General features: G+C 43.0%; 1 protein-coding gene across 2 annotated transcripts in view; it reads right to left on the bottom strand.

Annotated features, from left to right (window-relative positions):
• Window positions 1-27,641, bottom strand: part of LOC106586306 (transmembrane protein 163) — a 110,539-nt gene that overhangs the window by 69,745 nt on the left and 13,153 nt on the right. For both annotated transcript variants that reach the window (XM_014173457.2, XM_014173458.2), the window contains exon 2: window positions 5,845-5,964. In XM_014173457.2, coding sequence (XP_014028932.1) covers window positions 5,845-5,964 — 120 coding nt within the window. The remainder of the gene's footprint in view (window positions 1-5,844; window positions 5,965-27,641) is intronic.

Here is a 27,641-nt window from a genome sequence, read left to right as displayed (position 1 = left end):
CCTGTGAACATTTGCCTGCACTAGCTACCACATTTAACTGTTTTAGTACCTGCAAGAGAATGTCCCTTATGTGCACAAAGTTATCTTAAAGACATGCTCCGGTATTTGGGGACTACTAAGTCTTTTTTAAACCACTTTGGGGTGGATGTGTCAATGAGTAGTTCATACGTGCATAATCTATGAGCAGAATTACTGTCTTACCTCAATTAGCCAAGACATCCCTAGTTTGAAAGCAACTGTTTTCTGGAAGCGGTGCTGCACCATTTTCCCCTCATTTCCCCCTACATGGGCCAGCCCCCTAGCAATTCAAGTTCCAGCCAAGAATCACACACGATAGAGGGAGAGAGAGAGCAATGACTTGGTGCACATTATCTGCACATATGTGATATAGTACACAATTTTAGGAGACCACTTTTGGCTTGCGGGCGCTACTTTCAGAACTACTGGCTAAAAAGTATTCAAAAGTACCGGAGAATCCATTTCATGTGAACTGGATAGCCAATTTGATTTTACCGTTATTTTACCAGGTAAGTTGACTGAGAAAACATTCATATTTACAGCAACGACCTGGGGAATAGTTCCAGGGGAAAGGAGGGGGGATGAATGAGCCAATTGGAAGCTGGGGATGATTAGGTGGCCATGATGATATGAGGGCCAGATTGGGAATTTAGCCAGGACACTGGAGTTAACACCCCTACTCTTATGACAATTGTCATGGGATCTTTAGTGACCACAGAGAGTCAGGACAACGTTTAATCCGAAGGATGGGACACCCGACACAGGGCACTGTCCCCAATCACTGCCCAGGGGCATTGGGATATTTTTTTTTAGACAAGAGGAAAGTGTGTTTCCTACTGGCTCTCCAACACCACTTCCAGCAGCATCTGGTATCCCATCCAGGGGCCGACCAGGACCATCCTTGCTTAGCTTCAGAGGAAAGCCAGCAGTGGGATGCAGGGTTGTATGCTGCTGGCCCGATTCAATAACCAGAATCATTGAGTGTTTATTTTTAACTTGTGTTCAGACTATAACTGGGTTAAAACCAAGCCAATTAATGTTGTGAGAGATGGTTAAGAGGAGGGAGCAACTGTTTTCTCAGCCAAATTAGCTCTCTCCACATTCAGATGGGAATAATTTGGACCACCCATAACAGAGATTGCACTGATGTGCTTTATTCATCCTCCTCTCTCTCTCTCCCTCTCTCCCCATCTCTCCTGCTTTCTCTCTCTCTTTCTGTCTCGCCCTCTCTCTGTCTCTCCCTCTCTATCCATCTCTATATCCCACTCTCTATCCCTCTTCCTATCTTACTCTCTATCCCAATCTCTCTCCTTCTCATCTACACCTTCCTGCTTCTCCCATCTCTCTCTCCCTCCCTCCTCACATAGCATCAAATGGAACCGGACAGAGGGACAGATTAATCGAGCAGCACACCATCACCATCCAGAATCCTCAGACAATCCCTAACAGGGCTGTAGGCTATCTTAAATCAGCTTGTTGTGAAGAAACACGTTTTTGAATATGAAGCAGCTTTGCTATTATACAGCAGGCAGGCAGAACAGTAATACACTGTATTTAACCTTCGAAGGCATAGACTACTGTAGATAGAGCAGGCACAATAATTAAAACACGTTCAATCATCATCAGGCATCACACAATCCCACAGAGATATGATTATATACACTGGACAAAAATATAAATGCAACATAAAGTGTCGGTCCCATGTTTCATGAGCTGAAATAAAAGATCCCTTAGTTCTCCAAATTGTTGTGCACAAATCTGTTTACTTCCCAGTTAGTGAGCATTTCTCCTTTGCCAAGATAATCCATCCACCTGACAAGTGTGGCATATCAAGAAGATGATGAAACAGCATGATCATTAAACAGATGCACCTTGTTCTGGGAAAGCGGATTGCTGATGTGAATGCTGTGAACAGAGTGCCCCATGGTAGCGGTGGGGTTATGGTATGGGCAGGAATAAGCTACGGACAAAGAACACAATTGCATTTTTTCAATGGCAATTTGAATGCACAGAGATACCGTGACGAGATCCTGATGCCCTTTGTCGTGCCATTCATCCGCCGCCATCACCTCATGTTTCAGCATGATAATGCACAGCCCCATGTCACAAGGATCTGTATACAATTCCTGGAAGCTGAAAATATCCCAGTTCTTCCATGGCATTCATACTCAGCAGACATGTTAGCCATTGAGCATGTTTGGAATACTCTGGATCGATGTGTACGACAGCGTGTTCCAGTTCCTGCCAATATCCAACAACTTGGCAAAGCCATTGAAGAGGAGTGGAACAACATTCCCATAATCTTAATGTGAAGAAGATGTGTCGTGCTGCATGAGGCAAATGGTCACACCAGATACTGACTGGTTTTGTGATCCACACCCCTACTTTTTTTTTTAAAGATATCTGTGACTAACAGATGCATATCTGTATTCCCAGTCATGTGAAATCCATAGATTAGGGCCTAAAAAATGATTTCAATTTACTGATTTCCTTATATGAAGTGTAACAGAGTAAAATCTTAGAAATTGTTGCATTTATTTTTTGTTCAGTATAAAACATGCCATTTAGCAGACTCTTTTTTCCAAAGCGACTTACAGTCATGCGTGCATACAGTTCATATACAGGTGGTCCCTGAAACTGAACCCACTATCCTGGCGTTGCAAGTGCAGTGCTCTACCAACTGAGCTACAGAGGACCACTACTACTAACAACCACAAATTGCCTACCGTTTGTCTAACAGGTGAGACATTGCCTCATTTACATGTAATTGTCAAGTGTCACTGTGTTAACAAACCTCCAAACAAGCTTCAATGCAATACAACACTCCTTCCATGGCCTCCAGCTGCTCTTAAATGCTAGTAAAACAAAATGCATGCTCTTCACTGCCCGCATCCGCACCGCCCGACTAGCATCACTACTCTGGACGGTTCTGACTTAGAATATGTGGACAACTATAAATACCTAGGTGTCTGGGTAGACTGTAAACTCTCCTTCCAGACTCATATTAAGCATCTCCAATCCAAAATTAAATCTAGAATCGTCTTCCTATTTCGCAACAAAGCCTCCTTCACTCATGTTGCCAAACATACCCTCGTAAAACTGACTATCCTACCGATCCTTGACTTCGGCGATGTCATTTACAAAATAGCCTCCAACACTCTACTCAGCAAATTGGATGCAGTCTATCACAATGCCATCCGTTTTGTCACCAAAGCCCCATATACTACCCACCACTGCGACCTGTATGCTCACGTTGGCTGGTCCTCGCTGCATATTCGTCGCCAAACCCACTGGCTCCAGGTCATCTATAAGTCTTTGCTAGGTAAAGCTCCGCCTTATCTCAGCTCACTGGTCACCATAGCAACACCCACACGTAGCACGCACTCCAGCAGGTATATTTCACTGGTCATCCCCAAAGCCAACACCTCCTTTGGCCGCCTTTCCTTCCAGTTCTCTGCTGCCAATGACTGGAACGAATTGCAAAAATCACTGAAGTTGGAGACTTATATCTCCCTCACTAACTTTAGGCATCAGCTGTCAGAGCAGTTTACCGATCGCTGCAGCTGTACACAGCCAATCTGTAAATAGCCCACCCAACTACCTACCTCATCCCCATATTTGTTTTTGTTTTTCTGCTCTTTTGCACACCAGTATTTCTACTTGCACATCCTCATCTGCACATCTATCACTCCAGTGTTAATTGCTAAATTGTAATTACTTCGCCACTATGACCTATTTATTGCCTTACCTCCTTACTTCATTTGCACACACTGTATACAGATTTTTCTATTGTGTTATTGACTGTACGTTTGTTTATCCCATGTGTAACTCTGTGTTGTTGTTTTTGTCGCACTGCTTTGCTTTATCTTGGCCAGGTCGCAGTTGTAAATGAGAACTTTTTCTCAACTGGCCTACCTGGTTAAATAAAGGTGAAATAAAAATAAAATTAAAAACAAAACAAACGCCACTATTCTGGAAGGTGCAACATTAGAATATACATTAAGTTTATGCCACTGTAGATACTCATTACCATGTGGACAATCAAGCTATTTGGATTGATCTGAAGGGCCTTGCTCAAGGGCCGTCTGCTGTCCCCACTTACTTCAAGACGTCCACCATTGTTCCTGTACATAAGAAAGCAAAGGTAACTGAACTAAATGACTATCGTAGCACTCACTTCTGTCATCATTAAGTGCTTTGAGAGGCTAGTTAAGGATCCTATCACCTCTACCTTACCTGACATCCTAGACCCACTTCAGTTTGCTTACCGCCCCAATAGATCCACAGAGAGACAGAAAAACAGCTTCTATCTCAAGGCCATCAGACTGTTAAATAGCCATCACTAGCCGGCTACCACCCGGTTACTCAACCCAGCACCTTAGAGGCTGCTGACCTATATACATAGACATGGAATCCCTGGTCACTTTAATAATTGCACACTAGTCGCTTTAATAATGTTTACATACTGCTTTACTCATTTCATATGTATATACTGTATTCTATTCTGAAGTATTTTAGTCCATGCCACTCCAACATTGATCGTCCTAATATTTATATATTACTTAATACCAATCTTTTACTTTTAGATTTGTGTGTATTGTTGGGAATTTTTAGATACTACTGCACTGTTGGAGCTAGGTACACAAGCATTTCGCAACACCCGCAACATCTGCTAAATATGTGTATGTGACTAATACAAATTGATTTGATTTGATTTTGTCTACTCCAAACCTCCAACGCTTTATATTCTATTTTTCTGTTGAGTTTGCAGACACTTATGACTGAGCCAGTTTAAAGACGCTCCACTTTGTGCAACTACTTGTTGTTGATTCTGAGCCACAGCTGAGCCACAGCTGTTTGCAGCTAGCAACAGTAAGCTGTACTTTGAGTCACGCAAGGCCGTTTAAGGCACTACAACTGTAATATAAAACACTGAGGTGAGAGACAGTTACACGTGAAAGAGGACAAAAGACATCCTCCTGGGATGAAGCTTGAAAAGGTTACATGATGACACCGCTGCCTTCACAGAGACATTTAAAAGTCAAACCTGCCAAGTGAATGCACCACACCATAAAGACAACCCTGTCCCCTTTTCATGGTGACAGGAAAGTTCAAGGGCACTAGAGTGACTTGTAACAGGAAGTTGGAATGGAATGCCCTAGTGTGCTTTGAACCTGAAGAGACAATCTCTCTCTTCTTTATCTCTTGAATCTAAACACCAAAATACACCAAACGGAATGAGTCATCATGAAGTGAACTTTTTGACATGACGCGACTAGCATGGCAGCAATGCAAGAGTATTTTCCCGAATTGTAGTTCATAGGCCTGCTTTCTTTTTTCACAGTGCATTGTGAAGGCTTCAAAATAATTATGTTCTACAATATTTATGAACAAGAGTTAGACTTGGTCTTCTGTTCTGTCTGATTGCAAAGTTATCTTTCTGTTGTTTTGTACAGTAGTGCCAATGGGACAGAGATTTAGTGGCAGGTTGGTTTTGCTTATAAATGCTTCAAAAGACTATCCACGTTTTTTTCCCCTCTCATTCTTTCTTCTGATCTTTATATTGATGGACTGAGTTATAATTGAGTGTAACAAACATACCGACACCAAAATATTACAGTATAGCCTTTTTTGCAAGAAAAATATTCTCTCACACTTCACCATGAGCACCAAGTTAAAAACCTAATAGCAATGCTCATCAAGAAACATCTGGAATCACAGTCACTCAGGGACATTCACTTAACAATATAAAACAGTTGAAGGACACCAGGGTACACTAAACAATACAGCACCATTGAAGGACACCATTGAATGGTATGTACTCACTGAAGGCTGCCACTGCCAGGATGAGTGTCACCACGATGGAGATCCAAGACACCCACAATGCCTTCTTCCTGTAATTTTGAGCCTCGTGGGGCTTTAGTCGCATGCTGCTTTCCAGCAGGCCTGTAGAGAGATGAGAAACTGGTGGTTAATGGCAGCACTCATGCACGTCAAACCAAAGGCTGGAGAAGAATACACTACAACAAGAGCTAATTAAAACTGTTTCAAACCACAATGGAGTAGTTCTCCCTCTCCTCCTTTCCCAGCTAGCAAAGAAAGCACTGGGTCAGTGAATATGTAATTTGCTGGGTGTTGTAGGGAGGTAAAGGGTGCATGACTCACTGAGAGCAAGTACAACACAGCTACATTTAATTAGCTTGACTAAATCGTTTCTCAGGACATGGCAGGGCTCACTAATTTGTTGCTCTTTTTGATAAAGGATGAATTAAGTTTGGTGTTGCGAAGTTAAATACAGTGTGCTGACAAGTGGCGGTGTGATCATGGACCCATGAAGACAGACTCCTGAGAAGAAAAGGCACAGAGAGAGAGAATTACTAGATATTGGGATTGTGAATCTGGCATGGCTTCCTTCTCCATTGTCATGTGGCTTCGTGTGAATGAGCACTAAGACTTAACATTTTATACACACTGACTGTAGTGACATCATAAGGGTGGAAAACAACATGGGAACCCCTCCTCTCATTTTATTCTGATCCTCACAGTCCCATGCTAGAGGACAAGGGCACTCTCTCTGAGAAATTGCCTGGGAGGACTATAGTGATAGAATATTCACAGAATATTCACAGCTCTTCTCCCAGTCCCTTCATTCATTAATTTGTATTCAGTGGGAGGCAGGAATAATGGCGCCGGAGGAGATGGCTGCCGTTTTTACGGATTTATTGTTTTTTCGCGTTATTTGTAACTTATTTTGTACATAATGTTTCTGCCACCGTCTCTTATGACCGAAAAGCGCTTCTAGATATCAGGACAGCAATTACTCACCCCGTACTGGAATAAGATTTTTTTTCTTTAACGAGTTGGACGTAAAGGATTTACTTCAGACACCCGACAAGGCCCTCATCCCCGTCATTCGCAGGAGAAAGAGACAGAGATATCGGGGACGTAGGTCTGGGTGCCTTGTAAGGATCCGACGGCGAGTGGGTAATCTGCCTTTACCATCGGTTCTATTAGCCAACGTACAATGATTGGATAATAAAACAGATGAACTACGAGCACGTATATCCTACCAACGGATATCCTATATCCTATTTAAAAACTGTAATATCTTATGTTTCACCGAGTCATGGCTGAACGACGACATGAATAACATACAGCTGGTGGGTTTTACGCTTTTTCGGCAGGATAGAACAGCTGCCTCTGGTAAGACAAGGGGGTAAGACAAGGGGTGGCGGTCTGTATATATTTGTAAACAACAGCTGGTGCACGAAATCTAAGGGAGTCTCAAGGTTTTGCTCGCCTGAGGTAGAGTATCTCATGATAAGCTGTAGACCACATTATTTACCAATCTATATTCTTCCTAGCTGTCTATTTACCACCACAAATTGATGCTGGCACTAGGACCACACTAAATGAGCTATATACTGCCATAACAAAACAGGAAGCTCATCAAGAGGTGGCACTCCTAGTGGCCAGGGACATTAATGCAGGGAAACTTAAATCAGTTCTACCTCATTTCTACCGGCATGTTAAATGGAAAATAAACTCAAGACCACCTTTACTCCACACACAGAGACACGTACAAAGCTCTCCCTCGCCCTCCATTTGGCAAATCTGACCATAATTCTATCCTCCTGATTCCTGCTTACAAGCAAAAACAAAAACAGGAAGCACCAGTGACTCGGTCAATAAAAAAGTGGTCAGATGCTAAGCTATAGGACTATTTTTCTAGCACAGCCTGGAATAAGTTCCAGGATTCTTCCGATGGCATTGAGGAGTACACCACATCAGTCACTGGCTTTTTCAATAAGTACATCAATGACGTCGTCCCCACAGTGACTGCACGTACATACCCCAACCAGAAGCCATGGATTACAGGCAACACATGCACTGTGCTAAAGGGTAAAGCTGACACTTTCAAGGAGCGGGACTCTAAACCGGAAGCTTACAAGAAATCCCACTATGCCCTCCGACAAACCATCAAACAGGCAAAGCGTCAATACAGGACTAATATTGAATCGTACTACACCGGCTCCGACGCTTGTCGGATGTGGCAGGGCCTGCACACTTTTACAGACTACAAAGGTAAACACAGCCGCGAGCTGCCCAGTGACACGAGCCTACCAGACAAGCTAAATTACTTCTATGCTCGCTTCGAGTCAAGTAACACTGAAACATACATGAGAGCCTCAGCTGTTCCGGACGACTGTGTGATCACGCTCTTCGCAGCCGATGTGAGTAAGACCTTTAAACAGGTCAACATTCACAAGGCCAGATTACCAGGACGTACTTGCGCTGACCAACTGGCAAGTGTCTTCACTGACATTTTCAACCTGTCCCTGACCGAGTCTGTAATACCAAAATGTTTCAAGCAGACCACCATAGTCCCTGTGCCCAAGAACACTAAGGTAACCTGCCTAAATGACTACCGACCCGTAGCACTCACGTCTGTAGCCATGAAGTGCTTTAAAAGGCTGGTCATGCATCACAGCAACACCATTATCCCAGAAACCCTAGTCCCACTCCAATTTGCATACCGCCCCAACAGATCCACAGATGATGCAATCTCTATTGCACTCCACACTGCCTTTTTCCACCTGAACAAAAGGAACACCTATGTGAGAACGCTATTCATTGACTACAGCTCATCACCACAGTGCCCTCAAAGCTCATCACTAAGCTAAGGACCCTGGGACTAAACACCTCCCTCTGCAACTGGATCCTGGACTTCCTGACGGACTGCCCCCAGGTGGTAAGGGTAGGTAACAACACATCCGCCATACTGATCCTCAACACGGGGGCCCCTCATGGGTGCGTGATCAGTCCCCTCCTGTACTCCATGTTCACTCATGACTACATGGCCAGGCACGACTCCCAACGCCATCATTAAGTTTGCCGATGACACAACAGTGGTAGGCCTGATCCTTGACAACGATGAGACAGCCTATATGGAAGAGGTCAGAGACCTGGCAGTGTAGTGCCAGGACAACAACCTCTCCCTCAATGTGATCAAGACAAAGGAGATGATTGTGGACTATAGGAAAAGGAGGACCGAGCACACCCCCATTCTCATCGACAGGGCTGTAGTGGAGCAGGTTGAGTGCTTCAAGTTCCTTGGTGTCTACATCACCAACAAACTATCATGGTCCAAACACACCAAGACAGTTGCGAAGAGGGAACAACAAAGCCTATTCCCCCTCAGGAGACTGAAAAGATTTGGCATGGGTCCTCAGATCCTCAAAAAGTTCTACTGCTGCACCATCAAGAGCATCCTGACTGGTTGCATCACTGCCTGGTATGGCAACTGCTCGGCCTCCAACCACAAGGCACTACAGAGGGTAGTGCGTACGGCCCAGTACATCACTGGGGCCAAGCTTCCTGCCATCCAGGACCTCTATACCAGACGGTGTCAGAGAAAGGCCCTAAAAATTGTCAAAGACTCCAGCCACCCTAGTCATAGACTGTTCTCGCTGCTACCGCATGACAAGTGGTACTGGAGCGTCAAGTCTAGGTCCAAAAGGCTTCTTAACAGCTTCTATCCTCAAGCCATAAGACTCCTGAACAGCTAATCAAATGGCTATCCAGACTATTTGCATTGCCCCCCCCCCTTTTACGCTGCTGCTACTCTCTGTTTATTATCTATGCATAGTCACCTTAACTCTACCTACCTGTATATATTACCTCAATTACCTCGACTAACACATTTCCTCTGCACCTTGAGCCTGTACCAGTACCCCCTGTATATAGCCTCGCTGTTGTTATTTTACTGCTACTCTTTAATTATTTGTCAATTTTATTTATTTAATTTGTATCTATTTTTTAGTTAACACTTATTTTTCTTCAAACTGCATTGTTAGTTAAGGGCTTGTAAGTAAGCATTTCACTGTAAGGTCTACACCTGTTGTTTTCTGCACATGTGACAAATACAATTTGACTTGATTTGATTTGAATGTCATCAGGACCCAACAGATCTTATCACTTGTTGAGCACTGACCTGCAATCAGCTGTGTGTGTGTGTGTGTGTGTGTATGTGTGTGTGTGTGTGTGTGTGTGTGTGTGTGTGTGTGTGTGTGTGTGTGTGTGTGTGTGTGTGTGTGTGTGTGTGTGTGTGTGTGTGTGTGTGTGTGTTTAGTGAGTGAGAGAGCAGCAGGGAAGGATGCAGCCTCGTTCAACTCACATGATCCACATCTAGGATCAGCAGTGGAAGCATGTGCCCAACAAACCCCTCTGTAGACACATGCACGCACGAACACACACACACACACACACACACACACTACATTTGCCATCATGATGACAAACAGCATACATTGGATGATTCACACTTTCCCTTTCCCAGAACTATGGAGGGTAAAGATCACTGTATACGTAGTGGCTAGTGTTTATTTATCCCAGAGAAATACATAGATTTTCCATCCATGTTGGCTTTGTGGATTAAATAGATTCAGAATGTTCAACATACTCATATTGGCAGTAATTCAAATTTTCTCCCTCTAATGAATAGGTCATTATATTCTCATGACATTCTAGGCTATGATTATAATCTCTCATAGAATGTTCATAAATGATATGAATAAAACCCATGGAACCCTCCCTTTCAAAAGGTAGATCCAACAGAATGTCAATTCACTCTGACATTCCCCTCCTCCCCACAGTCTCCCATATTGCCAGCTGTCAATTAAAAACACCCATAAATGATTCAACGCACTGAAGTGATTGGTTGGGGTGATTCCAAGTAACACATGATGGGGGTCTGAAGACTGAAACCTCAGTTTAAATCTATGAGGAGCAGAAAGGCACTGTTGTAGACACATAGACACAGATATGTTACATCTAACATATACACTACCATTCAAACGTTTGGGGTCACTTAGAAATGTCCATGTTTTTGAAAGAAAAGCACATTTTTTGTGCATTAAAATAACATGAAATTGATCAGAAATACAGTGTAGACATTTTTAATGTTGTAAATGACTATTGTAGCTGGAAACAGCAGATTGTTTATGGAATATCTACATAGGCGTACAGAGGCCCATTATCAGCAACCATCACTCCTGTGTTCCAATGGCACGTTGTGTTAGCTAATCCAAGTTAATAATTTTAAAAGGCTAACTGATCTTTAGAAAACCCTTTTGGAATTATGTTAGCACAGCTGAAAACTGTTGTACTGATTAAAGAAGCAATAAAACTGGCCTACTTTAGACTAGTTGAGTATCTGGAGCATCAACATTTGTGGGTTCGATTACAGGCTCAAAATGGCCAGAAGCAAAGACCTTTCTTCTGAAACTCATCAGTCTATTCTTGTTCTGAGAAATGAAGGCTATTCCATGCGAGAAATTGCCAAGAAACTGAAGATCTCATGCAACGCTGTGTACTACTCCCTTCACAGACCAGCGCAAACTGGCTCTAGCCAGAATTGAAAGAGTGGGAGGCCCCGGTGCACAACTGAGCAAGAGGACAAGTACATTAGAGTGTCTAGTTTGAGAAACAGAAACAGACAACTGAGCAAGAGGACAAGTCCTCAACTGGCAGCTTCATTAAATAGTACCCGCAAAACAGTCACCGGGGCCAAGCTTCCTGCCATCCAGGACCTCTATACCAGGCAGTATCAGAGGAAGGCCCAGAAATTGTCAAAGACTCCAGCCACCCTAGTCCTAGACTGTTCCATCTGCTACCGCACGGCAAGCAGTACCGGACCGCCAAGTCTAGGTCCAAGAGGCATCTAAACAGCTTCTACCCCCAAGTCATAAGACCCCTGAACATCTAATCAAATGGCTACCCCCCCCCCCTTCTATGCTGCTGCTACATTCTGTTATTATCACTTTAATAATGTACATATTACCTCAATTACCTCGACACCGGTGCTCCTGCACATTGACTTGGTAGCGGTACCCCCTGTATATAGCCGCGCAATTGTTATTTACTGCTGCTCTTTAATTATTTGTTATTCTTATCTCTTACTTTTTGGGGGGTATTTTCTTAAAACTGCATTGTTGGTTAAGGGCTTGTAAGTATGCATTTCACTGTAAGGTCTACACCTGTTGTATTCGGCACGTGATAAATAACATTTGATTTGATTGACATAGTCTAGTGCTGCTTTTGCTGTTCGTTAGGCCTACTCATCGTGTTGCTTGATGAAAAGTAAATGGGGGCAGTTCTTCTAACATCTTCAATATGCACCTCGGAATTCGATAAGAGGAACACGTGCAGATGTGTCCCTGATGTGTCTGTCTTCACTTGTAGCTTACTTCAGAGCTGAGATGCCTGTGAGAAGGTCGAGATCATGGGCATTGGCTAATAAGAATTGACATATCTGAGACAACCTTGTGAGTGAGAGGTGCTTTGGCGCATTGCAATTGGCAGCCGGGAGAAGGGAATAATAATAATTATATTCACCCCAGGGGCACAACAGCCACTTTGGCTGCAAAAGGCATGGATTTTTTTAGGGGGCATTACAGCCACACAAGGGGGATGCTGCCGGGAAATTTGAGGCCTGGTGAGAATATTATCAAGTGCTTGTCAAATTGGGAATGAGAGACTCATGTGTCTGCAGCCTGCAGGCTGCAAAAAGTGTTTGCAGCCTGCACAAGAAACAAAGCAGAGATCATGCCTTTTATGCGTCTTTTTTAAAATCATCAATAGTCGCATCATGCAGCCTTAGAATGTATTAAAAATCAAAACATATAGCCTAGTGTTTATATCACAACTAAAGTTGCATAAATAACTCTAAATGAAGTATATAGGAGGAACTGTTTCTTTGTTAACCGCTCAACACAGAATAGCCGCATGTGCGCACTCCCTCAAATCGTTTGGAGAAAATATCCTTTCTATTTAATTCAGCTATGTTAAATTGTATTCTTCAATCTATAAAATAAAGGAATTCTAAGCAGATCTTGTCTGCTAGTGAAGCCCACAGCCATAATGGCATAGCCAGATCAGGGCCTAACATAAGGACAAATCAGAGTATGCTATTCTGTTCTTCTGAAATAGACTACATTTTCTTCATATCATGCTTCTTTAGACCTGTCTAAAATAAATCATGGATTTACTGTGATATTGTAGGCGATATTAAATTGATTTATTAGACTTTATCAAATGTAGATGTTCCAAAGGTCTGCGTCAGTGGTTGTAGGCAATGCGTGGAAGCCAGGTAATGCTAAATGTGTTCATGTTAATTCATGGTCAATTACAGTGAGGCCGGCAGTTATTTGCTTGACAATCACCAGCTGACAAAATCTCATGACCGCCACAGCTCTAGATGAGTTATTTTCATCCTCCCCACATGCGCACAGCTGGCAGCACCCAAGTAATCATCAATTTGGAGAACTCAATGCCCATGGTCAATTAGGTTTGACATTCGGTATACAGTTGAAGACGGAAGTTTACATACACCTTAGCCAAACGCATTTAAACTCAGTTTTTCACAATTCCTGACATTTAATCAAAGTTAAAATTCCCTGTCTTAGGTCAGTTAGGATCACCACTTTATTTTAAGAATGTGAAATGTCAGAATAATAGTAGAGAGAATAATTTATTTCAGCTTTTATTTATGTCATCACATTCCCAGTGGGTCAGAAGTTTACATACACTAAATTAGTATTTGGTAGCATTGCCTTTAAATTGTTTATCTTAGGTCAAATGTTTTGGGTAGCCTTCCACAAGCTTCCCACAATAAGTTGGGTAAATTTTGGCCCATTACTCCAAATGAGCTGGTGTAACTGAGTAAGGTTAGTAGCCCTCCATGCTCGCACATGCTTTTTCAGTTCTGCTGACAAATTTTCTATGGTATTGAGGTCAGGGCATTGTGATGGCCATTATAATACCTAGACTTTGTTGTCCTTAAGCCATTTTGCCACAACTTTGGAAGTATGCTTGGGGTCATTGTCCATTTGGAAAACCCAATTGCAACCAAGCTTTAACTTCCTGATTGATGTCTTGAGATGTTGCTTCAATATATCCACATAATTTTCCTTCCTCAGGATGCCATCTATTTTGTGAAGTGCACCAGTTCCTCCTGCAGCAAAGCACCCCCACAACATGATGCTGCCACCCCCGTGCGTCACAGTTGAGATGGTGTTCTTCGGCTTGCAAGCCTCACCCTTTTTATACTTGCGTACTATTGTTTGTACAGATGAACGTGGTAGCTTCAGGCGCTTGGAAATTTCTCCCAAGGATGAACCAGACTTGTGGAGGTCTACAACCTTTTTTCTGAGGTCTTGGCTGATTTCTTTTGATTTTCCCATGATGTCAAGCAAAGAGGCACTGAGTTTGAAGGTAGTCCTTGAAATACATCCACAGGTACACCTCCAATTGACAAAAATTATGTCAATTAGCCTATCAGAAGCTTATAAAGCCATGACATAATTTTCTGGAATTTTCCAAGCTGTTTAAAGGCACAGTCAACTTAGTGTATGTAAACTTCTGACCCACTGGAATTGTGATGTAGTGAATTATAAGTGAAGTAATCTGTCTGTAAACAATTGTTGGAATAATTACTTGTGTCATTCACAAAGTAGATGTCCTAACCAACTTGCCAAACTATAGTTTGTTAACAAGAAATGTGTGGAGTGGTTGAAAAATGAGTTTTAATGACTCCAACCTAAGTGTATGTAAACGTCCGACTTCAACTGTACCTATGGGGCTAGTTAGGGACCATCAGTAAATTACACAACGTACATGGGACAATATTTTAAAAGGTTAATAGCTCCAAATTTCAATGCGTCAAAAACCTCAAACCAACTATAAGTTGTAGTAATTCATATACAAATATTGAAAGCATTTAATGAGACAACTAAAATATGTGCAAAATGAAAATATTGTCCCATTTACATTGTGTAATTTCTTGACAGTCCCTAACTATCACCAGCGATACGCTCTCCAAAGTTAAACCAACTTTGCCACGTTAGCACACCAGCCAGCTGAAGCTAACTGGCTAATTCCTTTTCTACTTCTCAGTCTCCGTTGGTAGCTAGCATCAAGGCTAGCTATTGAGACTCATTTAGCCCATGCTGCAAGGCTAACTTGGCTAGCTCACTGAGATGTAAGCTAACTTCACTAGCATACCCTACCTTAAAGACAGTAGTATTACTAGCTCCCTTCTCTTATCTAGTTTAACCTACGTTCACCCGTTGTGTTAACTAGACCGACCGTCTAAGCCTCACGGCTCCGTCGGTCATGGGAGGACTCTAACTCAGCCCCCATGGGGTTTCCTTCAGCCAGCACCGAGCTGCCATGGCACAACTTCACCACGAGGTACCTGCTAGTTAGTTAAAGCCCCAGGCAAGATAACCACCCAAGCATTACAACCTGCAACACAGTAACATTGCTAGATCAATTCTCTCATCAAGTTTAACCCATGTTTATTTGCTTGTGTTAACTAGACCGACTGGCTAGCCTCATGGCTCTGCGGTCTTGGGAGTCCACAAAGCTTCGGCTTTTCATCTTACCACTTTTTACTGCGATTGGTTCACGCAGCCAGGTCACTGACTGCTCTGCCTTTGCTCTTGAAAACCCTTCTTCATGGAGCAGGGCCAAGACATACCAGTTACGAAGCTGTTCTGCTGCCCAGGATTACGAATACTGCGCCACAGTTGTGTGCTTCTTCCTTAGGCTTTATTGCTTGATGTCTTATGTCATGGCGCTGGCTGCTCTGTCCTGAAAGAGCCCGCTTGCTGCATCTATCCAGACTGACTTGCTGCAGCCTGGTAGACGAGACGACCCTATGAGGGCCCAGGGAGACCCCATCCCAAAACATGGTGACCATGCCGTTTGGGATGGCAGAGCTAACATACAAATGCCCAAGATGGTGTAGCAGTAGGACGTGTGTATTTGTTGTTGTCTTATCCCGTGTCTTATTCCGTGTAAATAGCCAGTCTTTTTCGTATATATCTTAATCTCACTATCTATTTATAAACTAAATATACTTTCCTGCAACCCGCCTCACCCAATGTGGTACGAATCTGCTATTTTTATTCCTTATAACCGGAACTTCCAACAGGAGCTAGCCAGCTAACTAGCCACTAGTCTTTGTTAGCCACGGCTAGTGGTCTTCACCTTTTTCTCGGTAACCAGCCAGCCTTAGCTCGGACAACACCTGACAGTCTGCATAGCGCGATATCAACCCAGAGCATATCAGACTGCTTCTCTCTACCATATCACCGGATTCCTGCCGCTCTGGATCATTACACCGGATCATCGCAGCTAGCTAGCTGCAAACGAGTGGCTACTGTTAGCTAATGCTTCTGTCCTGAAGTAAGCACCAGCTAGACTTGAGCTAGCCTCGAGCTAGGCCCATATACCAGCTAATCCTAGGGCTACAATACCTCCTTTGCCAATTGGCCTGGACCCTTTATTGTCGACACGGAGCCCCGCCGATCCATCACGACTGGACTGCCGACGTGATCGCCCGATGTGGTCTCAACAGGCTATTCTCTTACGATGTTGCCGAAGAACCATCTACTAGCCCTGGCCCACTAGCTTTTCTGAACGCTGTGTCCCCTGCTCGCCTAGCGTAGTAGTGACTACCGAACGGCACCCTGACTCACCTATTGCTGCTCTTTTGACCCTATGATCACTCGGCTACACAGCTGATGCCCCCTGGACTGTTTCAATAACACAGTACTTCATTTTGATTACCTGTCCGCCCCAACCTCGAACTCAGGTCCTGTATGTACCTAACTGACCCGCTCTGCCCATTCATCGCCATTTACCCGGTGTTGTCTTAGCTCTCCTGATCAACAGCTGTGATTGCTTTATGCTAGAGGTCGACCGATTAATCGGAATGGCTGATTAATTAGGGCCGATTTCAAGTTTTCATAACAATCGGTAATCAGCATTTTGGACACCGATTATGGTTGATTACATTGCACTCCACGAGGAGACTGCGTGGCAGGCTGACTACAGTGCAGCAAGGAGCCATGGTAAGGTGCTAGCTAGCATTAAACTTATCTTATGAAAAACAATCAATCTTAACATAATCAGTAGTTAACTACACATGGTTGATGATATTACTAGTTTATCTAGCTTGTCCTGCGTTACATATAATCAATGCAGTGCCTGTTAATTTATCATTGAATCACAGGCTACTTCGCCAAAAAAGCACTGTTGTTGCACCAATGTGTACCTAACCATAAACATCAATGCCTTTCTTACAATCAATACACAAGTATATATTTTTAAACCTGCATATTAGTTAATATTGCCTGCTAACATGAATTTCATTTTAACTAGGGAAATGGTGTCACTTCTCTTGCGTTCTGTGCAAGCAGAGTCAGGGTATTTGCAGCAGTTTGGGCCGCCTGGCTCGTTGCGAACTGTGTGAAGACCATTTCTTCCTAACAAAGACGGTAATTAATTTGCCAGAATTGTACATAATTATGACATAACATTGAAGCTTGTGCAATGTAACAGCAATATTTAGACTTAGGGATGTCACCCGTTAGATAAAATACGGAACGGTTCCGTATTTCACTGAAAGAATAAACGTTTTGTTTTCGAAATGATAGTTTCCGGATTTGACCATATTAATGACCTAAGGCTCGTATTTCTGTGTGTTATTATATTATAATTACGTTTATGATTTGATAGAGCAGTCTGACTGAGCGGTGGTAGGCAGCAGCAGGCTCGTAAGCATTCATTCAAACAGCACTTTCCTGCATTTGCCAGCAGCTCTTCGCTGTGCTTCAAGCATTGCGCTGTTTATGACTTCAAGCCTATCAACTCCCGAGATTAGGCTGGCAATACTAAAGTACCTATTAGAACATCCAACAGTCAAAGGTATATGAAATACAAATGGTATAGAGAGAAATAGTCCTATAATAACAACAACCTAAAACTTCTTACCTGGGAATATTGAAGACTCATGTTAAAAGGAACCACCAGCTTTCATATGTTCTGAGCAAGTAACTTAAACGCTAGCTTTTTTACATGGCACATATTGCACTTTTACTTTCTTCTCCAACACTTTGTTTTTGCATTATTTACCAAATTGAACATGTTTCATTATTTATTTGAGATTAAATTGATTTTATTGATGTATTATATTAAGTTAAAATAAGTGTTCATTCAGTATTGTTGTAATTGTCATTATTACACAAAAAAAAATATATATATATATATATATATAAAAATAGGCCGATTAATCGGTATCGGCTTTTTTTTGGTCCTCCAATAATCGGTATCGGCGTTGAAAAATCATAATCGGTCGACCTCTACTTTATGCCTCTCTCTAATGTTAATATGCCTTGTCTACTGCTGTCTTTGCTAGTTCTTATTGTTTTTATTTCACTGTAGAGCCCTCAGTCCCACTCAAAATGCCTTAGATAGCTCTTTTGTCCCACCCCACACCCATGCAGAGACCTCACCTGGCTTAATTGGTGCCTCCAGAGATGAAATCATCACTCAACGCCTAGGTTAACCTCCACTGTACTCACATCCTACCATACCATTGTCTGTACATCATGCCCTGAAATATATTCTACCATGCCCAGAAATCTACTCCTTCTATTCTCTGTCCCCAACGCACTAGACGACCAGTTCTTATAGCCTTTAGCCATACCCTTATCCTACTCCTCCTCTGTTCCTCTGGTGATGTAGAGGTTAACCCAGGCCCTGTAGCTGCAAGTTCCACTCCTATTCCCCAGGTGCTATCATTTGTTGACTTCTGTAACCGTAAAAGCCTTGGTTTCATGCATGTTAACATCAGAAGCCTCCTCCCTACGTTTGTTTTATTCACTGCTTTAGCACACTTCGCCAACCCTGATGTCTTAGCCGTGTCTGAATTCTGGCTTAGGAAGGCCACCAAAAATTCAGAATTTCCATCCCCAACTACAACATTTTCCGCCAAGATAGAACTGCCAAAGGGTTGGAGATGCAATCTACTGCAGAGATAGCATAACAGAACTCTGCAGGCTATCTAAGTCTGTGCCCAAACAGTTCGAGCTTCTACTTTTAAAAATCCACCTTTCCAGAAATAAGTGTCTCACTGTTGCCACCTGTTATAGACCCCCCTCAGCCCCCAGCTGTGCCCTGGACACCATATGTGAATTAATTGCCCCCCAATTATGTTCAGAGTTTGTACTGTTAGGTGACCTAAACTGGGATATGCTTAACACCCCGGCCGTCCTACAATCAAAGCTAGATGCCCTCAATCTCACACAAATTATCAAGGAACCTGCCAGGTACAACCCTAAATCTGTAAACACGGGCAACCTCATAGATATCATCCTGACCAACCTGCCCTCTAAATACACCTGTCTTCAACCAGGATCTCAGCGATCACTGCCTCATTGCCTGCGTCCGTTATGGGCCCGCGGTAAAACGACCACCCCTCATCACTGTCAAACACTCCCTAAAACACTTCAGCAAACATCCTAGTGAACGAAGCAATTCTCAATCCTCAATTCTCAATACTTTTTGATCCGGCCAAACGCTACGCCATACCCACGGACTATGCATACTATGCATGCCAGTCTCTCTTGGTCAAGAGTTGGGGAGAGACTGACTGCATCTCTTCTTCTTTTTATAAGAAACATTAATGTGTTGAAAATCCCAAATTGTTTGCATAGTCAACTTACATACAGCTCTGACATACACACTTACCCCACCAGACATTCCACCAGGGATCTTTTCACAGTCCCCAAATCCAGAACAAATTCAAGAAAGCGTACAGTATTATATTGAGCCATTATTGCACAGAACTCCATTCCATCTCATATTGCTCAAGTAAACAGCAAACCTGGTTGAAAAAAACAGATAAAGCAACGCCTCTCCCCTATTTGACCTTGATAGTTTGTGTGTATGTATTGATATGTAGGCTACGTGTGCCTTTTAGTTCTGTCCTTGAGCTGTTGTCTATTAATGTTCTGTATTATGTCATGTTTCATGTTTTGTGTGGAACCCAGGAAGAGTAGCTGCTACTTTTGCAAAAGCTAATGGGGATCCTAATAAAATACCAAATACCAGAAAAGTTTATTCGCCACAATGAGTCTGGATCTGAGTACCTCCCCGACCCTTCACTGAATGTGAACACATTCGTGGCCGTCTGATTTGTCCAGAAACTGATGGGTTGGGCCAGAGCCAGAACACATGAGGGTAAAGATGGCGCCGGAGAAGAAGGCTGACATTTTACGTGTTCCTATCCAATTGTGTTTTGTTTGTTTGTGTTGTTTGTAACTTATTTTTTTACTTCTTTTGCACATAATGTTGCTGCTACTGTCTCTTATGACCGAAAAAAACTTCTGGACATCAGAACTGCGATTACACACCACGAACTGGCAGAATCCTTTTTTTCCTTTAACGAGTCCGACGAGCCTGACGTGAATGACATACTGCTTTCCCAGGAACAGGCCCAGATCCCCGTCATTTGCGTGAAGAGAAGGCGGAGAAAAAGGGTCCGGGAGGGCGGGCTGCCTGCTGAGAATTTGTAGGCGATCGAATAAACCCCCACTGCCTTCCAATTCTACTAGCAAACGTGCAATCTTTGAAAAATAAAATTAATGACCTACGTGGAAGATTAACCTGTTGTGGATAGGGGGCAGTATTTTCACGGCCGGGTGAAAAAAACGTACCCGATTTAATCTGGTTACTACTCTTGCCCAGAAACTAGAATATGCATATAATTAGTGGATGTGGATAGAAAACACTCTAAAGTTTCTAAAACTGTTTGAATGGTGTCTGTGAGTATAACAGAACTCATATGGCAGGCAAAAACCTGAGAAGATTCCAAGCAGGAAGTGGCCTGTCTGCGAATTTGTAGTCCTTCTGTTGCATCTCTATCAAAATTACAGTATCTGAACTGTTACGTGACACTTTCTAAGGCTTCCATTGGCTCTCTAAAGCCTTCATAAACCGGATTGAGGTGTCTCCTGTCTCTGGGCAGATAACAGGAGCACAGTTTGTCAGTGGACTGCCTGGTGACAAAGAGATTGGAGATGCGCGTTCTCGTGACCTCGCCATTTTTTCTTTTCCTCTTTGAATGAATACAACATTGTCCGGTTGGAATATTATCGCTATTTTACGAGAAAAATAGCATAAAAATTTATTTTAAACAGCGTTTGACATGCTTCTAAGTACGGTAATGGAACATTTTGAATTTTTTTGTCTTGAAATGGGCTCGCGCGTTACCCTTTGGATAGTGACCTGAACGCACAAACAAAACGGGGATAATTGGACATAACTATGGATTATTTGGAACAAAAACAACATTTGTTGTTGAAGTAGCAGTCCTGGGAGTGCATTCTGACGAAGAACAGCAAAGGTAATAAAAAAATTCTAATAGTAATTCTGAGTTTAGTGAGCCCCGAAGTTGGCGGGTGTCTGAATAGCTAGCCTGTGATGGCTGAGCTATGTTCTCAGAATAGAAAATGTGCTTTCGCCGAAAAGCTATTTTAAAATCTGACATAGCAATTGCATAAAGGAGTACTGTATCTATAATTCTTTAAATAATTGTTATGTATTTTGTCAACGTTTATGATGAGTAATTTAGTAAATTCACTGGAAGTTTTGGGTGGGAATGCTAGTTCTGAACATCACATGCTAATGTAAAAAGCTGTTTTTTGATATAAATATGAACTTGATTGAACAAAACATGCATGTATTGTATAACATAATGTCCTAGGAGTGTCATCTGATGAAGATCATCAAAGGTTAGTGCTGCATTTAGCTGTGTTTTGGGTTTTTGCGACATATATGCTTGCTTTGGAAATGGCTGTGTGATTATTTTTGTCTGGGTACTCTCCTAACATAATCTAATGTTTTGCTTTCGCTGTAAAGCCTTTTTGAAATCGGACAATGTGGTTGGATTAACGAGAGTCTTATCTTTCAAATGGTGTAAAATAGTAATATGTTTGAGAAATTGAAGTTATAGCATTTTTAAGGTTTTTTGTATTTCGCGCCACGCTCTACAATTGGATATTGGTGAGGCATTCCGCTAACGGAACGTCTGTCCTCAACAGGTACCAATGGGACATTCAAAACTGTAATATCTTATGCTTCACGGAGTAGTGGCTGAACGACGACATTATCAACATACAGCTGGCTGGTTATACGCTGTATCGGCAGGATAGAACAGCGGCGTCTGGTAAGACAAGGGGCAGCGGACTATGTATTTTTATAAATAACAGCTAGTGGATGATATGTAAGGAAGTCTCGAGGTTTTGCTCGCCTGAGGTAGAGTATGATAAGCAGTAGACCACACTATCTACCTCAAGAGTTTTCATCTGTATTTTTCGTAGCTGTCTACATACCACCACAGACTGATGCTGGCACTAAGACCACATTCAATGAGATGTATTCCGACATAAGCAAACAGGAAAACGCTCACCCAGAGGCAGCGATCCTAGTGGCCGGGGACTTTAATGCAAGGAATCTTAAATCGGTCTCACCAAATTTCTATCAGCATGTTAAATGTGCAACCAGAGGGAAAAAACTCTGGACCACCTTTACTCCACACACAGAGAAGCATACAAAGCTCTCCCTCGCCCTCCATTTGGCAAACAGACCATAATTCTATCCTCCTGATTCCTGCTTACGAGCAAAAATTAAAGCAGGAAGCACCAGTTACTCAATCAATAAAAAAGTGATCAGATGAAGCAGATGCAAAGCCACAGGACTGTTTTACTAGCACAGACTTGAATATGTTCCGGGATTCCTCGGATGGCATTGAGGAGTACACCACATCAGTCATTGGTTTCATCAATAAGTGCATCATTGACGTCGTCCCCACAGTGACCGTACGTACATATCCCAACCAGAAGCTATGGATTACAGGAAACATTCACACTGAGCTAAAGGCTAGAGCTGCCGCTTTCAAGGAGCGGGACTCTAACCCGGAACCTTATAAGAAATCCCCCTATGCCCTCCGACGAACCATCAAACACGCAAAGCCTCAATACAGGACTAAGATCGAATCGTACTACACAGGCTCTGACGTTCATTGGATGTGGCAGGGCTTGCAAACCATTACAGACTACAAAGGGATGCACAGCCGAGAGCTGCCCAGTGACACTAGTCTACCAGACAAACGAAATAACTTCAATGCTTGCTTCGAGGCAAATAACATTGAAACATGCATGAGAGCACCAGCTGTTCCGGAAGACTGTGTGATCACGCACTCCGCAATCGATGTAAGTAAGACCTTTAAACAGGTCAACATTCACAAGGACGCAGGGCCAGACGGATTACCAGGACGTGTACAGCGAGCATGCGCTGACCAACTGGCAAGTGTCTTCACTGACATTTTCAACCTCTTCCTGTCCGAGTCTGTAATACAAACATGTTTTAAGCAGACCACCATAGTCCCTGTGCCCAAGAACACTAAGGTAACCTGCCTAAGAACACTAAGGTAACCTCCTGTCTGTAGCCATGAAGTGCTTTGAAAGGCTGGTCATGGCTCACATCAACACCATTATCCCAAAAACCCTAGACCCAATTTGCATACCGGCCTAATAGATCCACAGATGATGCAATCTCTATTGCACTCCACACTGCCCTTTCCCACCTGGACAAAAGGAACACCTATGTAAGAATGCTATTCATTGGCTACAGCTCACTGTTCAACACCATAGTGCCCTCAAAGCTCATCAATAAGCTAAGGACCATGGGACTAAACACCTCCCTCTGCAACTGGATCCTGGACATCCTGACGGGCTGTCCCCAGGTGTGAAGGGTAGGTAACAACACATCCGCCACGCTGATCCTCAACACAGGGGCCCCTCAGGGGTGTATGCTCAGTCCCCTCCTGTACTCCATGTTCACTCATGACTGCACAACCAGGCACGACTCCAACACCATCATTAAGCTTGCCGATAACACAACAGTGGTAGGCCTGATCACCGACAAGACATAGGGAGGAGGTCAGAGACCTGGCCGTGTAGTGCCAGGACAACAACCTCTCCCTCAACGTGATCAAGACAAAGGAGATGATTGTGGACTACAGGAAAAAGGGTACCGAGCAGGCCCCATTCTCATCGACAGGGCTGTAGTGGAGCAGGTTGAGAGCTTCAAGTTTCTTGGTGTCCACATCACCAACAAACTAACATGGTCCAAGCACACCAAGACAGTCGTGAAGAGGGCACGACAAAACCTATTCCCCCTCAGGAGACTGAAAAGATTTGGCATGGGTCCTCAGATCCTCAAAAGGTTCTACAGCTGCACCATCAAGAGCATCCTGTCTGCCTGGTATGGCAACTGCTCGGCCTCCGACCGCAATGCACTACAGAGGGTAGTGCATACGGCCCAGTACATCACTGGGGCCAAGCTTCCTGACATCCAGGACCTCTATACCAGGCGGTGTCAGAGGAAGGCCCTAAAAATGGTCAAAGACTCCAGCCACCCTAGTCATAGACGGTTCTCGCTGCTACCACACGGCAAGTGGTACCGGAGCGCCAAGTCTAGGTCTAAGAGGCTTCTAAACAGCTTCTACCCCCAAGCCATAAGACTCCTGAACATCTAATCAAATGGCTACCCAGACTATTTGCATTGCCCCCCCCCGCCCTCTTTTACACTGCTGCTACTCTCTGTTATTATCATCTATGCATAGTCACTTTAATAACTCTACCTACGTGTACATATTACCTCAATTACCTCGACTAACCGGTGCCCCCACACATTGACTCTGTACCGGTACACCCCTGTATAGGGTGTCGCTATTGTTATTTCACTGCTGTTCTTTAATTACTTGTTACTTTTATTTCTTATTCTTATTCATATTTATTTTATTTTTTTTAAACTGCATTGTTGGTTTGGGGCTCGTAAGTAAGCATTTCACTGTAAGGTCTACCTACACCTGTTGTATTTGGTGCATGTGACTAATAACATTTTATTTAATTTGAAAGCGGCAGTTAGAAAATGTGTCATTGGCTTTGATATTCTGATTGGTTAGAGACAATCCAACCGCTGATGACTATGTTTTGTACAACACCACCCGTGCCCCTCGTCACCACAAATGACTTCAATAGTGGCAGTCTCAGACTAAAGTATTTAGGAAGCAATAAAGCGGTGGAAGAATTTAGTATAAGTCGTCAGGCTAGGACACTTCAGCCTTCGGGGATAGCTGATGAGAGAAAAAGGGGGGAAAAAGAGAGTAGGAAAAGAGACAGGCCCACAACTCTTGGAAAAGAGTGCCAGCCCTTTATGCACGCTCTCTGTTTTACAGTTGTTACATTTTTTTGTGGAGAAGTGGTGTGACTATACAGATTGTTCCTTCCTACACTCTGTTTTCCATGGTCCTATACTCCCTGCGGGATCTTTTGGTTGGAGAGAAGGTTCATCTTTCTCTGCCTGCCAAGGCCCCAACAGTTATACAGTTTATCCATAACTGTTGTGTCGTCTCTAAGGGGGGTATGTTGCTTACGCCCAGTCGCTAAGCTTTTAGCTCGTCCTGGGACATGTCTATTGTGCTTAAAGCTTGGAGATTTAATATTACTCCAACTTTTGCTTTACTACTGCCCTAAGCGTATGTCTGGACTGTGCTCTACCAGCCACTGTTCGTGCCTGCAGTCTGCCCAGAGGTATTTCAGGTTAATGTACCTAACCCCATCTTTGGCTCGGGTCAATTTTTTTTCTTCTCCCATTGTTGCACCTTGACTATGGCTTTTCACCTGTCGCCTTCCCTAGAAACATGTCCCTGTCGTTGTCCAGTACGTGCGGTTCGCATCTACTTGGATTGTAAGCGAGCTTGGGCAAGGGTATCATGCTCCTCTCTCATTGGGCCCTTCTCTCTTGGGACAATATTCTGATGAGTTTACCTATTGGGAACTGTTTTTGGAGCATATCTCATTTGGTATTTGGTATTTTATTAGGATCCCCATTAGCTGTTGCAAAAGCAGCAGCTACTCTTCCTGGGGTCCACACAAAACATGAAACATAATACAGAATGACATAATACAGAACATCAATAGACAAGGACAGAACGACATAAAAAAAATGTAAAAGGCACACATAGCCTACATAGCAGTGCATACACACAATCTATCTAGGTCAAATAGGGGAGAGGCGTTGTGTAGGGGAGAGGTTTTGCTTTATCTGTTTTTCAAACCAGGTTTGCTGTTTATTTGAGCAATATGAGAAGTTCCATGCAATAAGGGCTCTATATAATACTGTACGCTTTATTGAATTTGTTCTGGATTTGGAGACTGTGAAAAGACCCCTGGTGGCATGTCTGGTGGGGTAAGTGTGTGTGTCAGAGCTGTGAGTAAGTTGACAATGCAAACAATTTGGGATTTTCAACACATTAATGTTTCTTATAAAAAGAAGTGATTCAGTCAGTCTCTCCTCAACTCTTAGCCAAGAAAGACTCCATAGACATCCATAGTATTTATATCAGCTCTCTGATTACAATTAAGAGCAAAACGTACCGCTCTGTTCTGGGCCAGCTTAACTAGGTCTTTCCTTGCAGCACTGGACCACACGACTGGACAATAATCAAGATTAGACCAAACCAGAGCCTGCAGAACTTGCTTTTTGAAGTGTGGTGTCAAAAAAGCAGAGTCTCTCTTTATTACGGCTAGACCTCTCCCCATATTTACAACCATTGAATCTATATGTTTTGACCTAGTCAGTTTACAATCTAAGGTAATGCCAAGTAATTTAGTCTCCTCAACTTGTTAAACAGCCACGCCATTCATTAAAAGATACAGCTGAGGTCTAGCACTTAAGGAATGAATTGTACCTAATAAAAATGTTCTTAGTTTTAGAGATGTTCAGGACCAGTTTATTACTGTCCACCCATTCCAAAACAGACTGCAACTCTTTGTTAATGGTTTCAGTGTCTTCATTAGCTGTGGTTGCTGATGCGTATATGGTGGAATCATCAGCATACATTGACACACATGCTTTGTTTAATGCCAGTGGCAGGTCATTGGTAAAAATAGAAGAGAAGTAGAGGGCCTAGACAGCTGTCCTGCGGTACACCGCACTTTACATATTTGACATCATAGAAGCTTCCATTAAAGAAAACCCTTTGAGTTCTATAAGACAGATAGCTCTAAATCCACATTATGGCAGAGGTTGAAAAGCCATAGCACATACGTTTTTTCAACAACAGGCAACAGGTTATGGCCAATAATATCAAAGACTGCACTGAAATCTAACAGTACAGCTCCCACAATCTTCTTCTTATTATATTCTTATTATTATATTCTTTCAACCAATCATCAGTAATTTGTGTCAGTGCAGTACATGTTGAGTGCCCTTCTCTACAAGCATGCTGAAAGTTTGTTGTTAATTTGTTTACAGAAAAATAGCATTGTATTTGGTCAAACACCATTTTTTCCAACAGTTTGCTAAGAGCTGGCAGCAAGTTTATAGGTCTGTTGTTAGAACTATTAAAGGCCGCTTTACCACTCTTGGGTAGCTGTCACGTCCTGACCAGCAGATGGAGCTAGTGTTTTAGTTTTGGGGTCAGGACGTGGCATGTTTGTATTGGTTAAATGTTGGGTGGATGATTGGGACTTCCAATTGAAGGCAGGTGTGTATAGTTGCCTTTGATTGGAAGTCCTATATAGGTGTGTGTGTTTTTTTTTGGGGTTGTGGGTGGTTGTTTTTTGCACTGCGTTTCTAGCCTGCAGAACTATAGCTGTTGTCACTTTGTTTGAATTGTTAAGTGGATGCTCTACTCCTTTATT

Source organism: Salmo salar, chromosome ssa25 (assembly GCF_905237065.1).
Source record: "Salmo salar chromosome ssa25, Ssal_v3.1, whole genome shotgun sequence".
Lineage (NCBI taxonomy): Eukaryota > Metazoa > Chordata > Actinopteri > Salmoniformes > Salmonidae > Salmo > Salmo salar.
Note: the sequence above shows the minus strand (reverse complement) of the source record. Positions and strands in the feature narration are given on the sequence as shown.